Source organism: Macrobrachium nipponense, chromosome 33, assembly GCF_015104395.2.
Source record: "Macrobrachium nipponense isolate FS-2020 chromosome 33, ASM1510439v2, whole genome shotgun sequence".
Taxonomy (NCBI): domain Eukaryota; kingdom Metazoa; phylum Arthropoda; class Malacostraca; order Decapoda; family Palaemonidae; genus Macrobrachium; species Macrobrachium nipponense.
This window is the reverse complement of record NC_087219.1, coordinates 42,724,723-42,744,313: the sequence shown is the minus strand read 5'-3', so window position 1 is coordinate 42,744,313 and position 19,591 is coordinate 42,724,723. Positions and strand designations below refer to the sequence as shown.

General features: G+C 41.8%; 1 protein-coding gene and 1 long non-coding RNA gene across 3 annotated transcripts in view; both read left to right on the top strand.

Annotated features, from left to right (window-relative positions):
- The window catches only part of LOC135203124 (integrin alpha-PS3-like), a 57,288-nt gene extending 45,069 nt beyond the window's left edge, over positions 1-12,219 (top strand). The window contains exons 15-17 of one of the 2 annotated variants that reach the window (XM_064232769.1): positions 6,707-6,926; positions 10,043-10,212; positions 11,706-12,219. In XM_064232769.1, coding sequence (XP_064088839.1) covers positions 6,707-6,926; positions 10,043-10,212; positions 11,706-11,880 — 565 coding nt within the window. In that variant the 3' untranslated portion in view covers positions 11,881-12,219. The remainder of the gene's footprint in view (positions 1-6,706; positions 6,927-10,042; positions 10,213-11,705) is intronic. The other variant, XM_064232768.1, reaches the window with a different exon arrangement.
- LOC135203126 (uncharacterized) overlaps positions 1-19,591 on the top strand; it is a 228,735-nt gene that overhangs the window by 171,044 nt on the left and 38,100 nt on the right. The gene's annotated exons all lie outside the window — the stretch shown is intronic.

The following is a 19,591-nucleotide window of genomic DNA, read 5'->3' as shown; positions in this document are numbered from 1 at the left end:
AAGGTCTCTTTGTAGAGCGTTCCTATCTTCATCACAAGTAATTTCTCTACTTATTCTTGTGTCATCTGCGAAAACTACTCACTACCGAATCCTTAACATTATTGTCTATGTCTTCAATCATAATAACAAACAGTATTGCAGCTAACACCGTACCTTGCGCACACCGGATATTACCTTGGCTTCATCCGATTTCTCGTCGTTTGCAATAACTATCTGTTTTCTGTTGTGTAAAAATTCTTTTAACCATCTTCCTACTTTATCCACGATATTGTGTTTTCTAATTTTCTTCGCTAATATATTATGGTCTACTTTATCAAAAGCTTTTGCAAAGTCTAAATAAACCACATCTGTTTTCATTTCCCCGCTTTTCATATTTTTGAATATGTTCTCACGGTGGACTAACAGTTGGGTTTGTGTACTTTTTCCGGGTACGAAACCATGTTGTCCTTTATTAAACAAATTATTTTTTATTAAATGTTTCATAATATTTTTCTTCATTACCCTTTCATACACTTTCATAATATGTGATGTTAGACTCACAGCCTATAATACTTGCCTCTAGTCTTGATCCACTTTTGAAAGTAGGGGTAATATATGCTAATTGTGCTCATCATAAATCTTGCCTGTATCTACACTTTGTCTTAATAATATTGCAAGTGGCTTGCGATAGAATGAACTACTTTTCTTTCTTTAACAAAATAGCGGAATTCCATCAGGCCCTGCAGCAGCTCCATTTTAATTCATTAATAGCCTGCACAATATCAGCTTATTCATTAATATCTATGTCAGCTAAATATTCACTATTTTCATCCCTTACTTCTATATCATTATCTTCATTATCTATTCTAGGGGTGAATTCTCTCTTATATCGTTCTGCCAGTATGTTGCAAATTTCCTTTTTTTCATTCGTTAATCTCCCTTCAATTCTCAGAGGGCCTATTTCTATTCTTCTTTTATTCATCTTCTTCGCATATGAGTATAATAGTTTGGGGTTTGCTTGATATTTAATAGGGTTTTTTCTTCCAAGTCCCGTTTTTCATTTCTTTTGATTGTATAATCTTTTGTTGTTCTGCATTTTCCTATCTTACTTTTTAGTTCTATAACTTTTGCCATTGCATTTTTTCTTTTTCTTTTGCAAGACCTTTTTTCCACTTTCTGATTTTCTGGAACCAAGATCCTTCTGTCTCTTGGTATGCATGAATGATGTTTACTTTTCTTCTTCGGTATATATTTTTCCACTATTTTCTCCAATATTTTATATAATATCTCCGTATTTACCCTTATGTCATCACTTACAAAATGAAAATTATCCAATCTTTGTTTAATTCTTCATTAATTTCTGACCATTTTATATTTTACTGTAGAAGTTGTATTTTCCATATCCTTCCCACTTTTTCATTTCTTGCTTATCTCTATTTTCACTTGCTTTGGAATGAACTGTTAATTCTATGACATTATGGTCTGAAATACTCGCATTATAAACTATTATTTCTTTAACATAATTCATCTCGTTCACAAATACTAGGTCTAAAGTATTTTCCTTTCTTGTTGGCAGGTGATTTATTGTGGAATGTTGTATTCTAGTAGCATATCTAATAGCTTTTCAAATTGCCTCTTATCTTCTGCACTATACTATTACTCTCTTTTTTATATGTATAAGTACAACCACAATCTCCTATTCGTTCTTTCCATTCTACGAAAGGAAAGTTGAAGTCACCAGATAGGAGAGTAGTCCAGTCCTTGTGATTTCTACATATATCATCCAATTTTTCAATTATTAAGTCAAACTCTTTAGTATTAGGAGGTCTATATATTACTATGTTCATCAATTTTTCAGATTCAAATTCTACCGCTATTAGTTCACATTCTGAGTTAACTATATTTCTCATATATTTTTCCTTGTTTTTTGTCTTTCCCATATATTGCGGTTCCCCTTGATTCCTATTTTTTCTATCTGATCTATAAGTTTGGAACCCTTTTATTTGATCATCATTCCCAGTCTCTTGGGAATACCAGGTTTCACTTATATTCATTATATCTATTTTCTTTTCATTTTGGGTTAGTTCTTCTAAGTACTCTATTTTTCTTTTTGGAGTTACTCGTAACTAAACCCTGCGCATTCATCACTATGATGGTTTGCGTGTTTTTCTCCTTCATTTAATACTGGTAGTAATAAGGATTTTCCCCATGTCTCTTTCCTCTGTTCTGGTATGTTGTTCTTTTTTCATTTCCAGAAATTCTGACATTAAAAAATCCAACTTTTCCATAATATTTGATCTTCCTTCATCATAATTATTCATTTTGTGTCTGAATCTGCAATTTTTCTCCGTTTCTGCAATATCCTCTTGCATAATAAATACAGTTATTATCTCTTGAGTAGAATTTCGGAGCTGATGCTTTGAAATTTTTTGCTGACACCTCTGCATATCTCATTGGTGGTTTGCTTTTCTCTTTTACCTGATATTCTTGATTTCTCTCTTTATTTGTTTCTTTCTTATTTTGGATTTTATTACTTGGTTGGTTATTTATTTGATTATGATTCATGGCTACAGGGTGCATATATTTGCATTTTTTGTCGAACTTACATCCTTTTCCTTTTCTTCTTTTAGGTTTTTACATATTTGGATGCAGATCTCTGCAATCATCCTTATACCACCTCTAAGTATGCACATTTACCATATATTTCATAGTTTTGACATATCTTAGGATGTTTGTAGTAAACATCTTTCTCCAAATCTGCAATTCCCTCTTTTCAAAAGGTTGCAGATTTGTCTTTCTTGTCTATTTTTTCCTCTTTCCCGTCATTGTATAGATCTGGGTAGAGCCTCTTCGGATTTGCTTTCTGTTGTCATATCGTAATTTTATTTCTTCGTAGGTATGCTGCTTTATTGCCTCATATGTAGTATCAATGAGTATCTCTGCATCATACTTTTATCTTGTCTTTGTTTTCCTTATTTTTTCTGTCATTTCATTTTTGTTTACTTCTCTTCCGTTTTCCTCTTCTTCTTTTTTCTTCTTCTTCTTCCTCTTCCTCTTCTTCTTCATCCTCAACTATTTGTACATTCAATCTTGATTTAATAACATTGTCTATCCATGATAGACATGTTGAACAAAAAATTCTTGTATCTTTTCTCAAATCTTGTATTACCTCAGCACACTGTGGATGGGTCGGAATGTTGCATGCAGCACATTTTCTGATTAGGTTTTGTGGATTGACTATGCTATACCAAACCTTACACAGTTTGCATGCTTTTGGCATTCTTTTTCCTAATGCATCAATTAGGATATTCACAAGATTCACCTTATTCATTTTCTTTGTCGGAATATGTTGGTTTATGTATATTTTCTTTATGAGTCTCTTGACCACTTGGATTTTATTTGGAACTTCTTCAATTATTTTCAAGATGTTTTCATTAGATTTGTTCCAGTTTGAAGGATTATATCCTTCTAATATATCTATGAATGCTTTTGTATCTTTTTGGTTAGGACTGTTGCTGATTTCATAGATGAGAAATGCCAGTTCCCTTCCTGCTACTATTCATACGTATTGTGAATCTGCTAAACACGCCAAATTACGCCACCTCTTCCCGCAGTTGGAACTTACTGCCATCTTGATCTGATTTATAGTATTACACTTGATAAACTAACTTAGAAGACGCTTTATCCTACTATTTTCACACTAATCTTATCACCGATAGTTCACGAACACTTCTAGATATTTCTCAAATTCTAGTCGTATGTTAAACTTGTGATATCTGTTGATTAATCTGACTTCACGCGGGTACGTCTCACCAAGCAAGATGGCTACTACGAGAGGAACTGCAGGTGAGAAGAAACCCGGGAAGTTATGCAGTAAATACTTCAGTAAGGCCACATAAGTGTTGATTCATACTATCCTCCTCACTATGTACTGTATCCTCCTCTGAAGAAACAGGAAATAACTGCAGAGTCCTAGGCTCCTGGTTAGAAGTAGGACATTTCTGAAGCAAACTCATGATATCCGATAACTGACACTGAATAGGAAACAGCAAAGGATCTGGAGAAGTGGATGGAATAGCTGTCACCAAAAGTTTGGCATTGGTACCAAACGCGTCGGAGAATATGCAGAGCATTCCAAAGAAGGCAAATTCTACTTGTGTGCTGCACTTTGGGCACTATAGGGTGCTCACATAATGGAGAGCACTGAGAAGCTAAACCTAGCTCAGGCAAAGCTAGAGAATCTAGCACTACTGGGCGCAGGTACTACTAGCTGCTCGGGTGCTACTAGGTGCTCAGGCACTACTGGCCGCTCAGGTGCTACTGGCCGCTCGGGTGCTACTGGACACTGACTGGTTCCTAAAAGCTTAGCTGCTCATGCACCACAGGGTGCTCAGGTGTCATTGGGCACTTAGTCAGGCGCCACTGGGTACGCTGGCGCCATTTGGAGCTCTTGAGATTAACAGGAACGTTTTGGGGCAGACAAACTCCTGGGTTCCTTCACAGGCAGTTCCAGAGAAAAACGTTCCAGGGAGTCCCAGAAACTACATGAAGGCTGCAGTGGCTCTCTAAATTTCTTATAAGGCATTGGTTGGGAGAGGACAGAGTCTGACGCAGTCCTTTTCAATGGCCGAGATTCATCACTAAAGCTCCACTGGTGCTTCTTCTCAGGCCTGGAAGCCTCAGAACTTGAAGACAGCCTATGCACTTTCTTCTGGATGCCTTCCCAAAGGCCATCCTTCATCACGACCTGGGACACTGCTACATGTCCGACTGTGGGGATACTGTCCGTGGGCAGACCCCACCAACCTTCCTATGGCCTCTGATATGACTGCTTCCAGATGCAGGGGAGTAAGCCAGTGACCTTTGCCTAGGAGCGTCGGTGGGACGAACAGCCACCTCCTCCACTGTTTCTTCACTAACCCTTTTATTATCTTCTTCTTCATCCATAAGGACACGCATTGGAATAACCAACTGAGTCACTGTATCTACAATTAACACCATCTTAGCTTTAAAATTACACACAATTTCTAACTCGATGGCAAAGGGGTCAGGTTCGGAAGAAGGGGAGCTGAATTGAATAGTCGAAGGACTGGGAACAGGTGACAGCAGGAGCAGGCACAGAAACATTAGGAATACTGTATTATCAATATAGAAGACTTACCTGAATTATCTACAGTCCTAGAATCTGCCATCAATGTCTCAGCTCTAGCAGCTGCCTTACATTTCCTATCCCTGTCTATGTAGCTTAGCTAAATGGGAACCCAAAACCTTCAACTTTTTAGCAACCCACTCGGAACATTTTTCACAAGTTTTGTCAACTGAACACTCCTGTACCCTACACTCTATACACAAGGTGTGTGAATCATACTTCTCTTTAGTAAGTCTAGTATTGTAGCCATTGCTATAATACCTTATGCTAGCAGCACTAGTGTCAGACATCTTGAAAAGTCACAACTCCATCTTAAAAGGAGTCAAAATCGAGAATAAGTCCAAATATTGCAAAATAATTATCTCTATTAGAGAACTAGACAAAATAACAACAAAGCTGTGGCTACCAATACTTCACCAAATAACTTTCCAAAGGCAAAGTGTTTTAATTCAAAATCTAAGCAGACCACTCACAACCAAACTTCAGTCGAGAGCCAGCAAAAAACAATGGAATTCCTTCCTGAAGTTGTTCCTCTCTTACCCTGAAAGTGGGTGGGGCTAGTTAATTACACCGATACTACTATTTTCAAAATTTTTAAGCTGCCAGCAAGTGAAACTGTAAACAATGTAATTACTTGGCATGTTACATCTATAAAATCAACTGTAATGATAATTGCTGTATAGCAAAGAAAGATAAAGGAAAGGAAAACGCATCTTCGAGGTCTGCAGCAAAGAGGCATTCACGCCCGTGTGGGAGGCGCCTGTTCTCATGATGGTTCTAGAATTGGCAGGAGTTTTGTGGAACTTGACAGGCGCCGAAGTGTCGTGAGAAACGCTGCGACTTCTGTTGCAATACTTCATCGAAAAACTCCTAAATCGTTCCGGTAATCTCGGGAGTCTGTGACGCTCGCCGTAGGCCCCACCCCCAGAATGCTGTATAAATACGACGGACGAAGTAGGAGAAGATCAGATCATTAGTTAGTCACACAGAGAGATCCTCAGTAAGAGCCACAGATCAGATTATCAGTGAGAGATCAGCAGCAGAGTTCATCAGAGAAAGATAAGAGAAGAAAAAACCAGGACGAAGGATCAAAGGAAAAGTCGCTCAAGGGTTAGTTGAATTCTGGTCAAGTCGTCTTCAGGAGTGGACGACCAAGTTATTTCGACGTTGAGCGAGACTTCACAGAAGAGACATTCTGCTAGAGGTCGCAAGCAAGTATTTGAATTACCTCACTGTTCCCCTAGTTCACGCATTGTAAGATTTTACCTTTTTATGTAAATAGGAGATACCATTCTGCATTTGTCTTTGCTAGTAAGCTTGTAAATAAACCTTTGTTCTGTTAGTGTTTCTTTCTATCTTCGTATCCCCAGTTTCAACTGTTGGTGTTGAATTTTTTTTTGTTTATTTCATATCGAACCTGAAGCGGACCTCTCTCAGAGGCCGTAACACCAACAGTCCTTTTGTTACTCAGATCTATTAAAAGCTTTATGTATAGAGAACTTCAAGGAGGCTGATCAAAAACAAATAGAACAGAAACTTACACTTTCTCATTGTTTTTAATCTCCATTATTTTTTCAGGGAAGAGGACTACCTAGTGATTGGAGGAACCAAGCAACCAGAAATGAAGATTTCTGTCCGCAACACAGGAGAGTCTGTATTTCTGCCGAATGTCTCCATCAGTGTACCAAAACCTTTTGTTCTGTTCTTGCCCACTTCTCACAACTGTGAATTTTCCAGCAAAGATGACAGATCACATCTTGTTTGCCAGCTCAAAAACCCAATTCAGAAGGAAAATGAGGTCAGTAACTTCAAGTACTAAATGCCTTAATGGTGGCCAGGCCTGGAAAAAAAGGGAGGGAAAAGTGGTAGACTCAGCTCTTTATACAGTGGATAGATTATAGAGGCATCAACAAAAAACTTAGGAAGATAATTCTGTAGCTTGGCAGTAAGGTAAATATTCTCACAATACCATTTTATGATTGTTAGGTTATCACAAACCTGTTATTGCTCAATCTCCTGCAGCTATACTCCTTGTTCATCCTAGCATGAAAACTATAAAGAACAGGCCCTTGCATATAACATCTGTCGATTGTTTGGTACACCAGACTCGTTTGTTACTGAAATCAACCATACAAACTTAAACTCTTGGACCTCTCATCTTACTTTGAATTTATAGGAAAGACCCCTCCGAACAAGTTGGTATGTCACTGTCTATGAGGGAAAAAATAGTTGGTGAATCTGTATGTCTTTTATCCAGACAAGAAGCAGCCGTTCCATCTCGTCGTGCACGTGGGTCCTCTTGCTGGACAAAATACTGACGCCCTTGGAAGGTGCAGATGCTTTGATGACATCCTTCTGCTTAAGGATGGTGCCTATTGTCGATGGATTTCGGCCGTATTCCTTGGCGATCACACTCAATCGGATACCAGCTTCATACTTCTTTATAATCTCCATCTTTGTCGCCAAAGAGAGCATCCTCTTCTTTCCATGAATTTCAACTTTCTTGGGACCCATGACTACTATATACTGTATGTAATTTACGTATAAGTAGAGTAAAGTTCTCACACAACACGATAAAGTACATATACTGCAATGAAATCACTAACAAATTTACGTTAATAAACAAAATCGTTAGAACGAACGAATACCGCGTGCGTACGATAATGATGCTGGGACGAGTGGCCGAGGCACGCTGCTACGTAGTAGATGCATGATGGGAAGGATGCTGACCAATAGGAGAGAAGGATCTTATGGCGGTGACTAGCATCAGGAACCAATGGGAGAGCAGGAGGATGGTGGCGAGTCTACTCAGTTGGTGGCGCGCGAGTTTCAAAACTGTTATCGGTGGTCCAGGCAAATCTCGGACTTTACACCAACAACCTTTCGTATCTTGAAAAATTTTCGTATGTAGAGCCGTAAAATTTTTCGTATTATCTTTCGTATCTCGAGTTTTTTGTAAGTTGAGCCTTTCGTATCTCGAGGTACCACTGTATACTATAATGGCATTTTTGTAGTATGTACAGTATATACCTTAGATAAAATTCTTTGCTCTATTTCAGTCATTATTTACTTATAATAGCCTTATATTTCATTATGTACTTTTATCAATGAATTCATTTTGATTTTTGTTCCTGTTTCCGTCTTGACAAAATTTGAAAAAAGGCAATTTTTCTAATCTGCATCCTTCCTTACCCTCTACCTTTGCCTTAATTTTCCTCTTATACCCATAATAGATTCACATTCTCTTATATGGTTATGGTTATAATTCCCTCAGTATTCCACTGACCAGAGCAAGTTCTGAGCTGGCTTTATACAATATAACCCTCCAAGAAACCAGTTATCCCATTTGGGATGTCAACAACCATCACCTTGCATGATTTCAAGACTCTTTCACTGCAATACTAAGATATGAAATTCTGTCTCAGCTTCACAGTCTATTACATACCTTCTTTTGAAAGTATAGTTGCTGATAACCAGTTATTGTTATCCCCTGGGCCATCATTCCTGCTCAAGAATGAGAATCCTTTAAAGAGGAAATCTCCTATTCTTATAAGACTACTCAGTTTAGCAGACAAAACATTATGCCCAGTTCAAGCACTTGAGGATTACCTAGAGGTCACAGAAAATGTTTCAGAAGGTCCAATTTTTCTACATCCTAGCACGAACAAACCATTCTCTCTACAAGGGCTAAGAATAATTTTAGTGTCCTTCATTAAAAAGGGTAACCCACATTCCTTTCCTAGATCACATGATATTAGGAAAGCAAGTACATCATTGGCCTTTTTCAGAAATGTATCATTTGAAGTTTTTGAATGTACTGGGTAGTCATCAGAGTCGGTATTCTTAAAACATTACTGCCATGAACTGGAACAAATTCGAATGCACTGTGTATCAGTAAGTGGTACGGTTAGTCCTGACCCCATAGGGGCCATGACAGAAAACCAGTGTCTCCCTAATGGGTGGGTATGTTGACTATCACTGGGGGAAGGTGCGTAAAGGTCGCTACCATACCCAGCATACTTAGGTAAGTCACCATAGAACTTTATGCTAAAAGTATATCCTATGTGTTTTCATTATCTTTTTTACTGAAACTAGTGGCTGGACATTGGACCTGAAATGACTTAATCTTAAAACTTTGAGATATTTGGGATGAAAATTTGTGAGCTTAAGTTTTTCGTCACCTGTTAATTTCTTAGTAATGCTCCTTTGAAGATGAAACAGCGACTACACTATCAAAAAACAGGTTTTGACGTAAGAAAAACCTATTTTTGGTAGTTGCTGGTGAGTCCTCAAAACCCCCCACTTCCCTGACAAAAACCCATGGGATTTGGGCAAAGGTGCATCCTGTGTTGACCAACAGAGTAATGATTTTTGGTCTTTTGGCCGGCCCGAACATTAAACAAGATGGCCGATGCACATGCGCAATAGTCACTTCTACAGGTTTTGACGTAAGAAAAGTGGGTACAGCTTTCGCTGAAGACAAGAAAAAATGCCTCCTTGTCTTTAGAGTCCAGTATACTCTATCATTTGTCATAGTGTTTATCATTATGGCTTAATACCTGGCTAAAAGACCAGGCTAAAAGATATTTCTTTGATATTAGTCAGATCACCTTGGGGCGCTGGCGCACACCAGGGAGGGTAACTCCTTTGAGGACGAAACAGCGACTACCAAAAATAGGTTTTTCCTAAGTCAAAACCTGTTTTTTTTAAGAAGGTCCAAGATTTTATTTTTAGTTAGATCCCATTCTTTTCCCTTCTTCCCTTCTATTTCATTCTTTCTTCATGTCTGGTATAAGGAAAAGCACTATGTTGTATCTCCCCTCGCCCTTCTCTTGATATATTACATGAAGCCCCTGTTTGACAACTCTGTATGGCTTCAGTCACTAAACTTAGAGCAAAATATTTTCTTTCCAGGATGCCATATCAGTTTTAATTGACCCAAGGCAGGTAACAGATGCCATATCATCAACATTGCTGACAGTTAATGTGGAGGCAGCAGGAGAAGGCATTGAACTGGATGCACAGGATAATCACCAAAGTTCAAAAATTCAGTTGTTAGCAGAAGCGAAGCTGAAACTCCAAGGGTAAATATTTATGAACTAAGAACAATCCCAAAACTAGCCACAAACAAACATTCAAAGATCTAGGTACCAGCACCAAACATTAAAGTAAGTGTATTCTTGGGCAATAAAGTATTTATATGTACGTATTGGATAAATGCTGTGCTAAAATCATTTATGTACACCTACATACATTACACGAGTGACATACAGCAATTCTTGATGTACATTCTATGTGTTGACTGCATGTTTATACATATATATTTGCAAGCACTTCTAAGCTTTTTTAGCTGATATTGCACGCCTTGCACTACTATGCATAGAGCATAGCACTATTGCATATTATAAAGAAGTTCATGAGCACAGATGCACAAAAGATTTTATAGGAAGAATGAGTTATCTTTATGACTTGCCTTAAGTTCACAATTTACATAATTTAAGAATAATGAATCATGATCATATACATAATTATAACTTGCAATTTACCTAGATCATTCAACCATGTCCATTCTAATACAGTAAGCTGAAAGAATGTATCCATATTGGGATTGGCATCCCATAAAATAGGTTAAAAGTTTACTCAAAAGCCAATTTTTTTTTTATCATTTTCTCTCAGATTATGTTAAACCCAAACAATGCCTAAATGGAAATCAAAATATAATGCAGTTTTTATGGTAAAAAGCTGAAATTTTTCTTAGTATGCAGTATCACTGCCAGAGTTGCAGTCATGCCCCTCTCCAAAATCCTTGACATAGTAGCTATTGATGTATATATGTACACAAATTAATATCTAGTTAATTGAAAGATAAAGATGCAGTATGAGAGTTTTACCTTCCAGTGTAAGAGATGACAGGGGTACCTGGTGCCCAAAGCAAGAGAGAGTGCCAGTTGCTTGAATTAACAATAACACAATCACACATTAACTCATATAAACCTTCATTTTTAAAAGTCTAAAAATGATCTCCTCCAATACTGACTGGTCAATTTTAATAATGAAAAAATAATTTCCAGTAAAAGATCTACAAAGGGACAAATATGCTTTTTTGGACTGCCAAATGAAAAGAGATGAGACTATGGGGAGCCAATAAAACAAGATATAAAAGCCACAGGACAACACATTTGGGGGTAAACAACGACCTCCACTACAACCCTTTTATACCATGTATGTCCAAGACACAGTAATGGAGGTATCTTGGTAGTATGTGATGAGTGTGTTCTGGTGAAACACTTCTTAAATTGAACCATTAGATGGGGGTGGGGATGAGCAGAGATCTGTGAAAGCAAAATCATATGAAAGACATGTGGTCAAACCCTTTGCTTTACATGGCACTGGAAGCGATAATGATGTCCTGTCGTAAGTCCAGTTTATCAAAAGTGCAAGTTATTTTATACATACCATCTGCTTCCTTTTTATCTTATATAAAAGGAATAATAAGCTTCAAATTTCAACAGCATCCACATATTAACTATTGCATAAGCTTTTTGTTGCTCGAGAAACTTTAATTTTATGTTCATAGGTATTCACGCGATGAGCAAATCCTCTACCACCGGCTCGATGAGGACACAATCAACACAAACAAACCTAAAGCATCTTTCACTCACTATTACTCGGTAAGTTTGGAGAGTCATGGAAGTAAAGCTTTTCTAATACATAGTACTTTGACAAATTGTATGGATCTGTATGATGAGTAACAACAACTGACCTATACACCACTCACTGTAATGACAGTACATATGCTCTTTACTTTTCACTACAGATAAGTATAAGATATACAGTCTTTTGCTAAGTTTACTGTAAAGTTTCCACTCTGTTCAGTATCCAAAGAGGACAGAAGGCTAATGATTGCAGCAGATATCTATGTATCTAATAAATACTTAATGCTGCAAACCTTATCCTTGCAACAAGTCCCTCAGATGTTCTTATAACAACAGTAGCAACTACCACAGTTAAAAGCACAGTACGTATATGGATATGCACCTTTGTCAAGCAATATTGAATGATGAGCACAACAAAAGAATTTAATTCAGTATGTATTCTAATTTAGCATTCAGTGACAAAATCTGAAAAGATATTTGAATAATAAAAATGATATTGTAATGATACAATTAAGTTTGTTCATACTTACCTGGCAGATATATATATATGTAGCTGTATTTTTCCGAATCCGACAGAAATTTAAACACTTACGACACACGCAGTGGGAGTCAGGTGGTTAGTACCCATTCCCGCCGCTGGGAGGCGGGTATCAGGAATCATTCCCATTTTCTATTCATAATTTTTTATTTCCACTGTCTCCTGAGGGGAGGTGGGTGGGTACTTGATTAATATTATCTGCCAGGTAAGTATGAACAAACTTAATTGTATCATTACAATATCATTTTGTTCATGAAACTTACCTGTCAGATATATATATAGCTGAATCCCACCTTTGGTGGTGGGAGTAGACAGAATAGAAGATTTTAGGAAACATATATATGCAGATAATTGATATCTTGATTCCTTACCTGTTAGCATAGCTGACTTCGTGGTTACTGCCGCGTAAGTCTGCTTGTGCTACTAGAGTTGCCAGCGAGGTAGAGACCTATATAGCTGGTGCACTCCAGATGATCTGTCAACAGGGGCGAGACCACGACGTGACTAGACCATTGACCATACAAATGAGGGCAATGAAGTAAAACCAAACCACCTGGCGTAGCCTACCAAAAGTATCCCACATAGACTAAGCTAATGGAAGGGAGATCCGCCGCAGGCGGTCAACCCCACAACCATAACACAAGTTAAAAACTCCCCTAAACCATTAAAGGATAGGATGAGCGCTACCTCCTGCCCCAAAACACGTGTCTGCAGCGACGTATGGTCCGAGCGAGTAACAATTTTCGTATGTTGCTTTCACCTCCCGCAGGTAGTGTGAAGCGAACACCGAATTGCTTCGCCAATAAGTGGCGCCCAAAATATCTTTGATTGCCATATTTTTGTGAAAAGCCACCGAAGTAGCAATAGCCCTCAACTCGTGGGCTTTCACTTTCAGAAGCTCCATGTCACTTTCACTACACTTTTCATGGGCTTCCTTAACCGTACTTCTTAAGAAGAACGCCCAGTGCATTCTTCGACATCGGAAGATCTGGTTTTTTCACAGAGCACCACAAGTTCTCCGAAGAACCTCTGCATGCTCTGGTTCTCTGCAAATAAAACTTGAGAGCCCTGACAGGACACAGGACTCTCTCAGCTTCAGGTCCCACTAGCTCCGACAACCCTTTGATCTCGAACGTCCTCGGCCAAGGGTTGGAAGGGTTCTCGTTCTTTGCTAAGAACGTAGGACTTAAGGGGAACAAACTGCACTATGATCCTTGAACCCAATATGCTTGCTTATGACTTGAATTTCGCTAACCCTCTTCGCCGTCGCCAGAGCGGTTAGGAAAATGGTCTTCTTAATAAGATTCCTAAGCAAGGCTAAATGGAGCGGTTCAAATTGACTCGACATGAGAAACTTCAGTACCACGTCTAAGTTCCACGATGGTACTTTAGGTTGGAGAACTTTCACAGTCTCAAATGATCTAATGAGATCATGAATGTCTCTATCATTCGCTAAGTCGAGTCCTCTATGTCTGAAGACCACAGAAAAGCACGCTTCTGTAGCCTTTAATCGTGGGAACGGCTAGTTTCGCTTCTTTCCTAAGGTGAAGAAGGAAATCTGCTATCTGGCTCACAGAGGTTGAGGTGGAGGAATGCCCTTCCTTCTGCACCAACTTCTAAAGACAGCCCACTTTGATTGGTAAACTGCGATTGAGGAGGGCCTCCTTGCGGTGGCAATCGCCGTTGCCACAGGTCTTGAAAAACCCCTTGCTCTGGCCAACTTCTTGATAGTCTGAACGCAGTCAGACTCAGAGCGAGGAGGTTTTTGTGGTACCTCTCGAAGTGGGGCTGTCTGATAGATCTTTCCTTAGGGGCAGAGTCCTTGGAAAGTCTACTAGGAAGGACATCACCTCCGTGAACCAGTCGACCGCTGGCCAGAAGGGGGCGATGAGGGTCATTCTCGCTCCTTCTGATGCAGCGAACTTCCTCATTACTTCCCCGAGGATTTTGAATGGGGGAAAAGCGTAAATGTCTAGTCCCGACCAATTCCACAGTAGGGCGTCTACTGCCACTGCTCCCGGGCCAGAAACTGGGGAGCAATACAGCGGAAGTCTCTTCGTTCGGGAAGTTGCGAAAACGTCCACATGAGGACGTCCCCGTCCACAGCTTCCATAGCGCCTGGCATACTTCCTGATGAAGGGTCCATTCCGTCGGCAGAAGCTGTCCTTGCCGACTGAGAAGGTCCGCTCGCACGTTTTCCACGCCTGACACAAATCTTGTCAGAATCGTGACGTTTTGCGACTTCGCCCAAATCAGGATATTCCTCGCGATGACGAACAGAGAAGGAGAGTGAGTTCCCCCCTGTTTCCTGAGGTATGCCAAGGCTGTGGTGTTGTCCGAGTTTATCTGAACCACTTTGCTGGAGACTTCCTCCTCGAAGAACCTTAGAGCAAGGTAAACCGCTGAAAGTTCTTTTAGATTGATGTGCCAGGACACCTGTTCCCCTCTCCAGGTGCCTGACACTTCTCTCCCTCCCAGTGTTGCTCCCCAACCCGTGGAGGACGCGTCGGAGAACAACACTAGGTCGGGGTTCCGAAGCTTGAGCGAAAGTCCTTCCGCAAGCTTCTTTGGATCCAACACCATTTGAGGTGCTTTTTCACTTCTTCCGTCAAAAACAAGACCTCTTCTAGATCCTGTTTGCGTGACCAATTGCTTGAGAGGAAGAACTGAAGTGGTCGGAGGTGCAACCTTCCCAGAGAAACAAACTTCTCCAGTGAGGAAATGGTCCCCAGCAGACTCATCCATTCCCTCACCGAGCATGTTTCCTTCCCTAGAAAGGCCGACACTTTGTCCAGGCATTGAAGTTGTCGCCCCTGGACGGAAAAGCCCGAAAAGCCACTGAGTCCATCTGAATCCCCAAGATAGACTAAGGATTGAGAAGGAGTCAGATGCGACTTCTCGAGATTCACCAGAAGTCCCAGGGAACCTCGCTAACGACAGAGTCGTGTGAAGGTCCTTCAGACACCTGTCTTGCGATGAGGCTCGAATAAGCCAGTCGTCTAGGTAGAGAGAGATCCTTATTTCCGCAAGATGGAGCCACCTCGCAACGTTCTTCATAAGAACGGTGAACACCATCGGCGCCGTGCTGAGACCGAAGCAGAGTGCCCTGAATTGGAAAATCTTCCCTTTCAGGACAAACCGCAGGTATTTCCTTGATCGGGGATGGATGGGGACGTGAAAGTATGCGTCCTGAAGGTCTAACGAGACCATCCAATCCCCCGGTCTTAAAGCTGCAAGCACGGATTGAGGTGTCTCCATCTTGAACTTCTGCTTGGTAACGAAGCGATTTAGGGGACTGCTGACATCCAGAACGGGGCGCCACCCCCCTGACTGCTTCGGCACTAGGAACAGACGGTTGTAAAACCCCGGAGAACTCCCCGGTCGAAGACCTGTTCCACTGCCTGCTTCTCGATCATTTGATCTAGTAGATCGTGAAGCACTTTCTGCTTTTCTCCCTGATACGACGGAGACAAATCCTTTGGTGTCGAAGACAGCGGGGGTAACATCAGGAAAGGAATTCTGTACCCCTTCTTGACAATGTCCCAGAGACCAAGCGTCGGCACCTCTCTCTTCCCTAAGCTTTCGCGAAATGTAGAAGCCTGGCTCCTACCGGTGTCTGAAGGACTTCCCTCTCACTTCTTGCTCTTGGAAGGAGCGGGAGTCTTGCCTCTGAAAGAGCCTCTTCCTCGAGGGGCTGGCTTCGAGGAAGAAGCGGATCGAAAGGGCTTCGATTTCTTCAAAGCAGAGGACCCAGAAGACGAAGAAGTAGTAGGCTTCCTAGAAGACTGTGCCAGAAGGTCTTGGGTTGCTTTCTCCTGGAGACTGGCAGCTATGTCCTTTACCATAGACTGGGGGAAGAGATGTTCTGAGAAAGGAGCGAAAAGAAGATCCGCTTTTTGCGCTGGTGAGACCGACTTTGCAGTAAAATTGCAAAAAAAGTGCTCTTTTCTTAAGCAGTCCCGTGCTGAAATGAGCAGCCAATTCCTCAGAACCATCCCTGACGGCCTTGTCCATGCAAGACAATACACTGGACAGCTCCCCCAGACTGATGGAATCAGAACTCCTGGACCTGGCATCCAATACTCCCCAGGCACCAGTCAAGAAAATTAAGACCTCTAGTGTCCTGAAGAGGCCTTTAAGGTGAAAGTCTAACTCACTATGTGTCCAAGAGACCTTCGAGGAAGACAGAAAAGATCTTCTGGTGGCGTCTACAATACTACCAAAGTCTCCTTGAGCTGAGGCTGGAAGCTTAACTCCGACGTTTTCTCCCGTCTCATACCACATACCAGCTTTGCCACCGAGTCTTGAAGGTGGTAAAGCGAAAGAAGTCTTGCCTGAAGCTTTCCTCTTTTCCATCCAATCATGGACCTTTCTAAAAGCTTGCTTCGTAGAAAGCGACTTCTTCATTCTCACAAAGCCCGAGATCTTAGTAGCTTTGGAAGACGAAAACTGAGAGGGAGGAGTACGTGGAGCTTCAGGTTGGAAAGTGTCTGCAAAGACTGACTGTAGCAAACGAGTCAAAACCTTGTAGTCCGTCGAAACTGGAGCCAACTGCTGTTCTTCGTCCACTTCGACGAAAGCGTCACTAATTTCCTCTTCAGACACTGGAGAAGTCGGAGGAAGTAAAGAAGAGTCCCGAGCTTTCTCAAAAGAGAAAGAGCGGCGAACAGGAGAGTTCCCGCCTCCGCTTGTGCCTGCTTGCGGAAGTGGAAAACTGACGTCCGTAGGCGCGCGTTTGGCGTCCGAAGCCAATCTACTGGCGCCGACTGAAGCGCGCTCAAACGCCGCAGGTGTACACCTGGCGTCCACTGGTGCGCGCTGAGCGTCCACTGGTGCGCGCCGAGCGTCCACTGGTGCGCGCCGAGCGTCCACTGGTGCGCGCCGAGCGTCCACTAAAACTCGCTGAGCGTCCACTGGCGCTCGCGAAACTTGCACCGAGTCACGCTCGGCGTCCACTAAAGCGCGTTTGACTTTCACAGAAGCGCGCTCGGCATCTAAAGAAACGCGCTTCTTAACCACAAGTTTCGTAGCAGCGGAAACAACCGCTTCACGAGAGCGAGAAACGAATTTCTCGCCTCCTCTAGAAAGTTGCTGGGGAGCAGACGAACTCTAGAGGGAGACTCAAACGGAGAGAGAGACGAGCGACGGAGAGGGAGAGGGAGAACGCCTCGACCTCTTCACAGGAAGATTGTCATCCTTCTTACGGCGACGTGGAACAGTCTCTCTCGAAGGAAAAAACATCTCGAAGTTGCTGCTGAAGAGACTGGAGAATCTTGCTTGTAGGTGAAGCCTCCTTTTCTGGGGAGGGGCTGATCCTGTGAGCAGGCGAGTGGCGAGGGACGCCTTCTTGCTACTCCCAGGAACCGCCACTTCACGCACCTTAGAGCGACTGCGGCGCTCGAAAGAAACATCTAGGGAAGACTCCGCCTCCGAATAATCCTTACGCTTCTTCTGCGGAGGAAAAGCAGCAAACGCACTATCAGGCGACGAGCAAAGTTCCGGAGAACAACTTGGACGTGAAGCGTCCCGAACGCGAGCCGTCCTTTTCAGCGGACGTGATGCGGTATGAGAGCTCCACCCCTTGCGCGGGGAGGAAGCTTCAGAAGAAGAAAAGCACTCCTTGAGAAGACGTGCACGCGCACGCTCCTTGGCAGTCTGGGTAGGTTCGTCAGAAGCTGCCGAAGGCACGCCAGATCGGTGGGGGTTCCTCGTAACCCTCCTTCGACTTTCGACATGCTCTCTCCCCGTAATCTGGGAGTCAAGCAGCGGTCTAGGTCTAGAGGCGGAATGAGGCCGATCTGACGCACCCTCCACTACACAAGGGGCACTTTCACTGCACTTCTCTTCACTTTTGCTCTCCAGAGCTAACACTTTTGATTCTAAGTTACGAATCGATTCAAGAATTAGCGATAATGTATTACCTTCTACCGACACTGTCTCAGGGGCCGGAGGCAACACTACAGGGGTAGGAGCATAATCTACAGAAGGAGGGTTAGCAGGAGAATAATTTAAATCTTGCCTACCTGAAACACTCCTGGAGGAAGACCTCCTTAACCTATCTCGCTCAAGTTTCTTAAGATAGGTTTCATACGCCTTCCATTCCGACTCTGTTAATCTTTCACACTCCTTACAACGACTTTCAAACGTACATTCATTCCCCCTGCAAACTTTACAAACAGAATGTGGGTCTACTGAAGCTTTCAGTAGCCTACCTCTACATTCGGACATAGAACAAAATCTAGCGCTAGCAGAACTAGACCCTGACATCTTGATCAAAGAAAAATCAATACCAAATTCAAATCAAACCAAAGTCAACGTGTGCCAAGCCACCGATCCAATTCAGATACCAAAGAAAAACCAAAAGGGATACTCAAGTAGCTAGTAAGTTTCCAAAATCTGGACGGAGGTGCTGCAAACAGGTGTTTTCAGCACCGGCGACAGAAAAATTATGAATAGAAAATGGGAATGATTCCTGATACCCGCCTCCCAGCGGCGGGAATGGGTACTAACCACCTGACTCCCACTGCGTGTGTCGTAAGTGTTTAAATTTCTGTCGGATTCGGAAAAATACAGCTATATATATATCTGACAGGTAAGTTTCATGAACAAAATTTCTTTTTATGCAAAAGCCAACACGACAGGAACTTTTAATTCTAGCTAGGTCAAGGTGAGAGATAAGGAGACAGAAAATCGCTGGTGCTAAAATGCAAAAGAAGCAATATACCTGCCAGTTTAAAGAAAAAAATTACAAATACTTAATAGTATGATATAGTTCATACATGAACAAACCTTTGGTCTTAACAAAAGGATAATTTCTAGCAACTAGCTGGATCCGGTTAAAAAGCAGATGAAAGCTAGGAATCTTGTGATATCTGGCAACTCATGCATAGATCATGTGAAGAGTGGTCAAGGACACTGCACCTACGCCACCACGTCAGTCTTTTCTTTAACCGCCTGGGTGAGAGTCGTGGTCAACCTCTCTCGGCCTTTACCCGGTTCATTGCCTGTTTCGTTTGTGTTTAGTGTGTGTGTGTGTGGGTGGCTGATATTATGGCCTCTTTTGCTCCTTCTCGGCCTTGTCAACGTGTGTGCCCCAGAATTCCAGGTTTCACGTGTCCTCGTTTTTTGTCTTTGCGGTGACCAATCCCCACATCACGTGTAGCAGGTGCTGTTCTAATTTTTGTACTATAACGAATCCTTGCATGGAATGCCGGCATGGCCTAAAGAGCAGTGGAAGAGAGAGCTTCGGCGGGTTTCAACTCTTCCTTC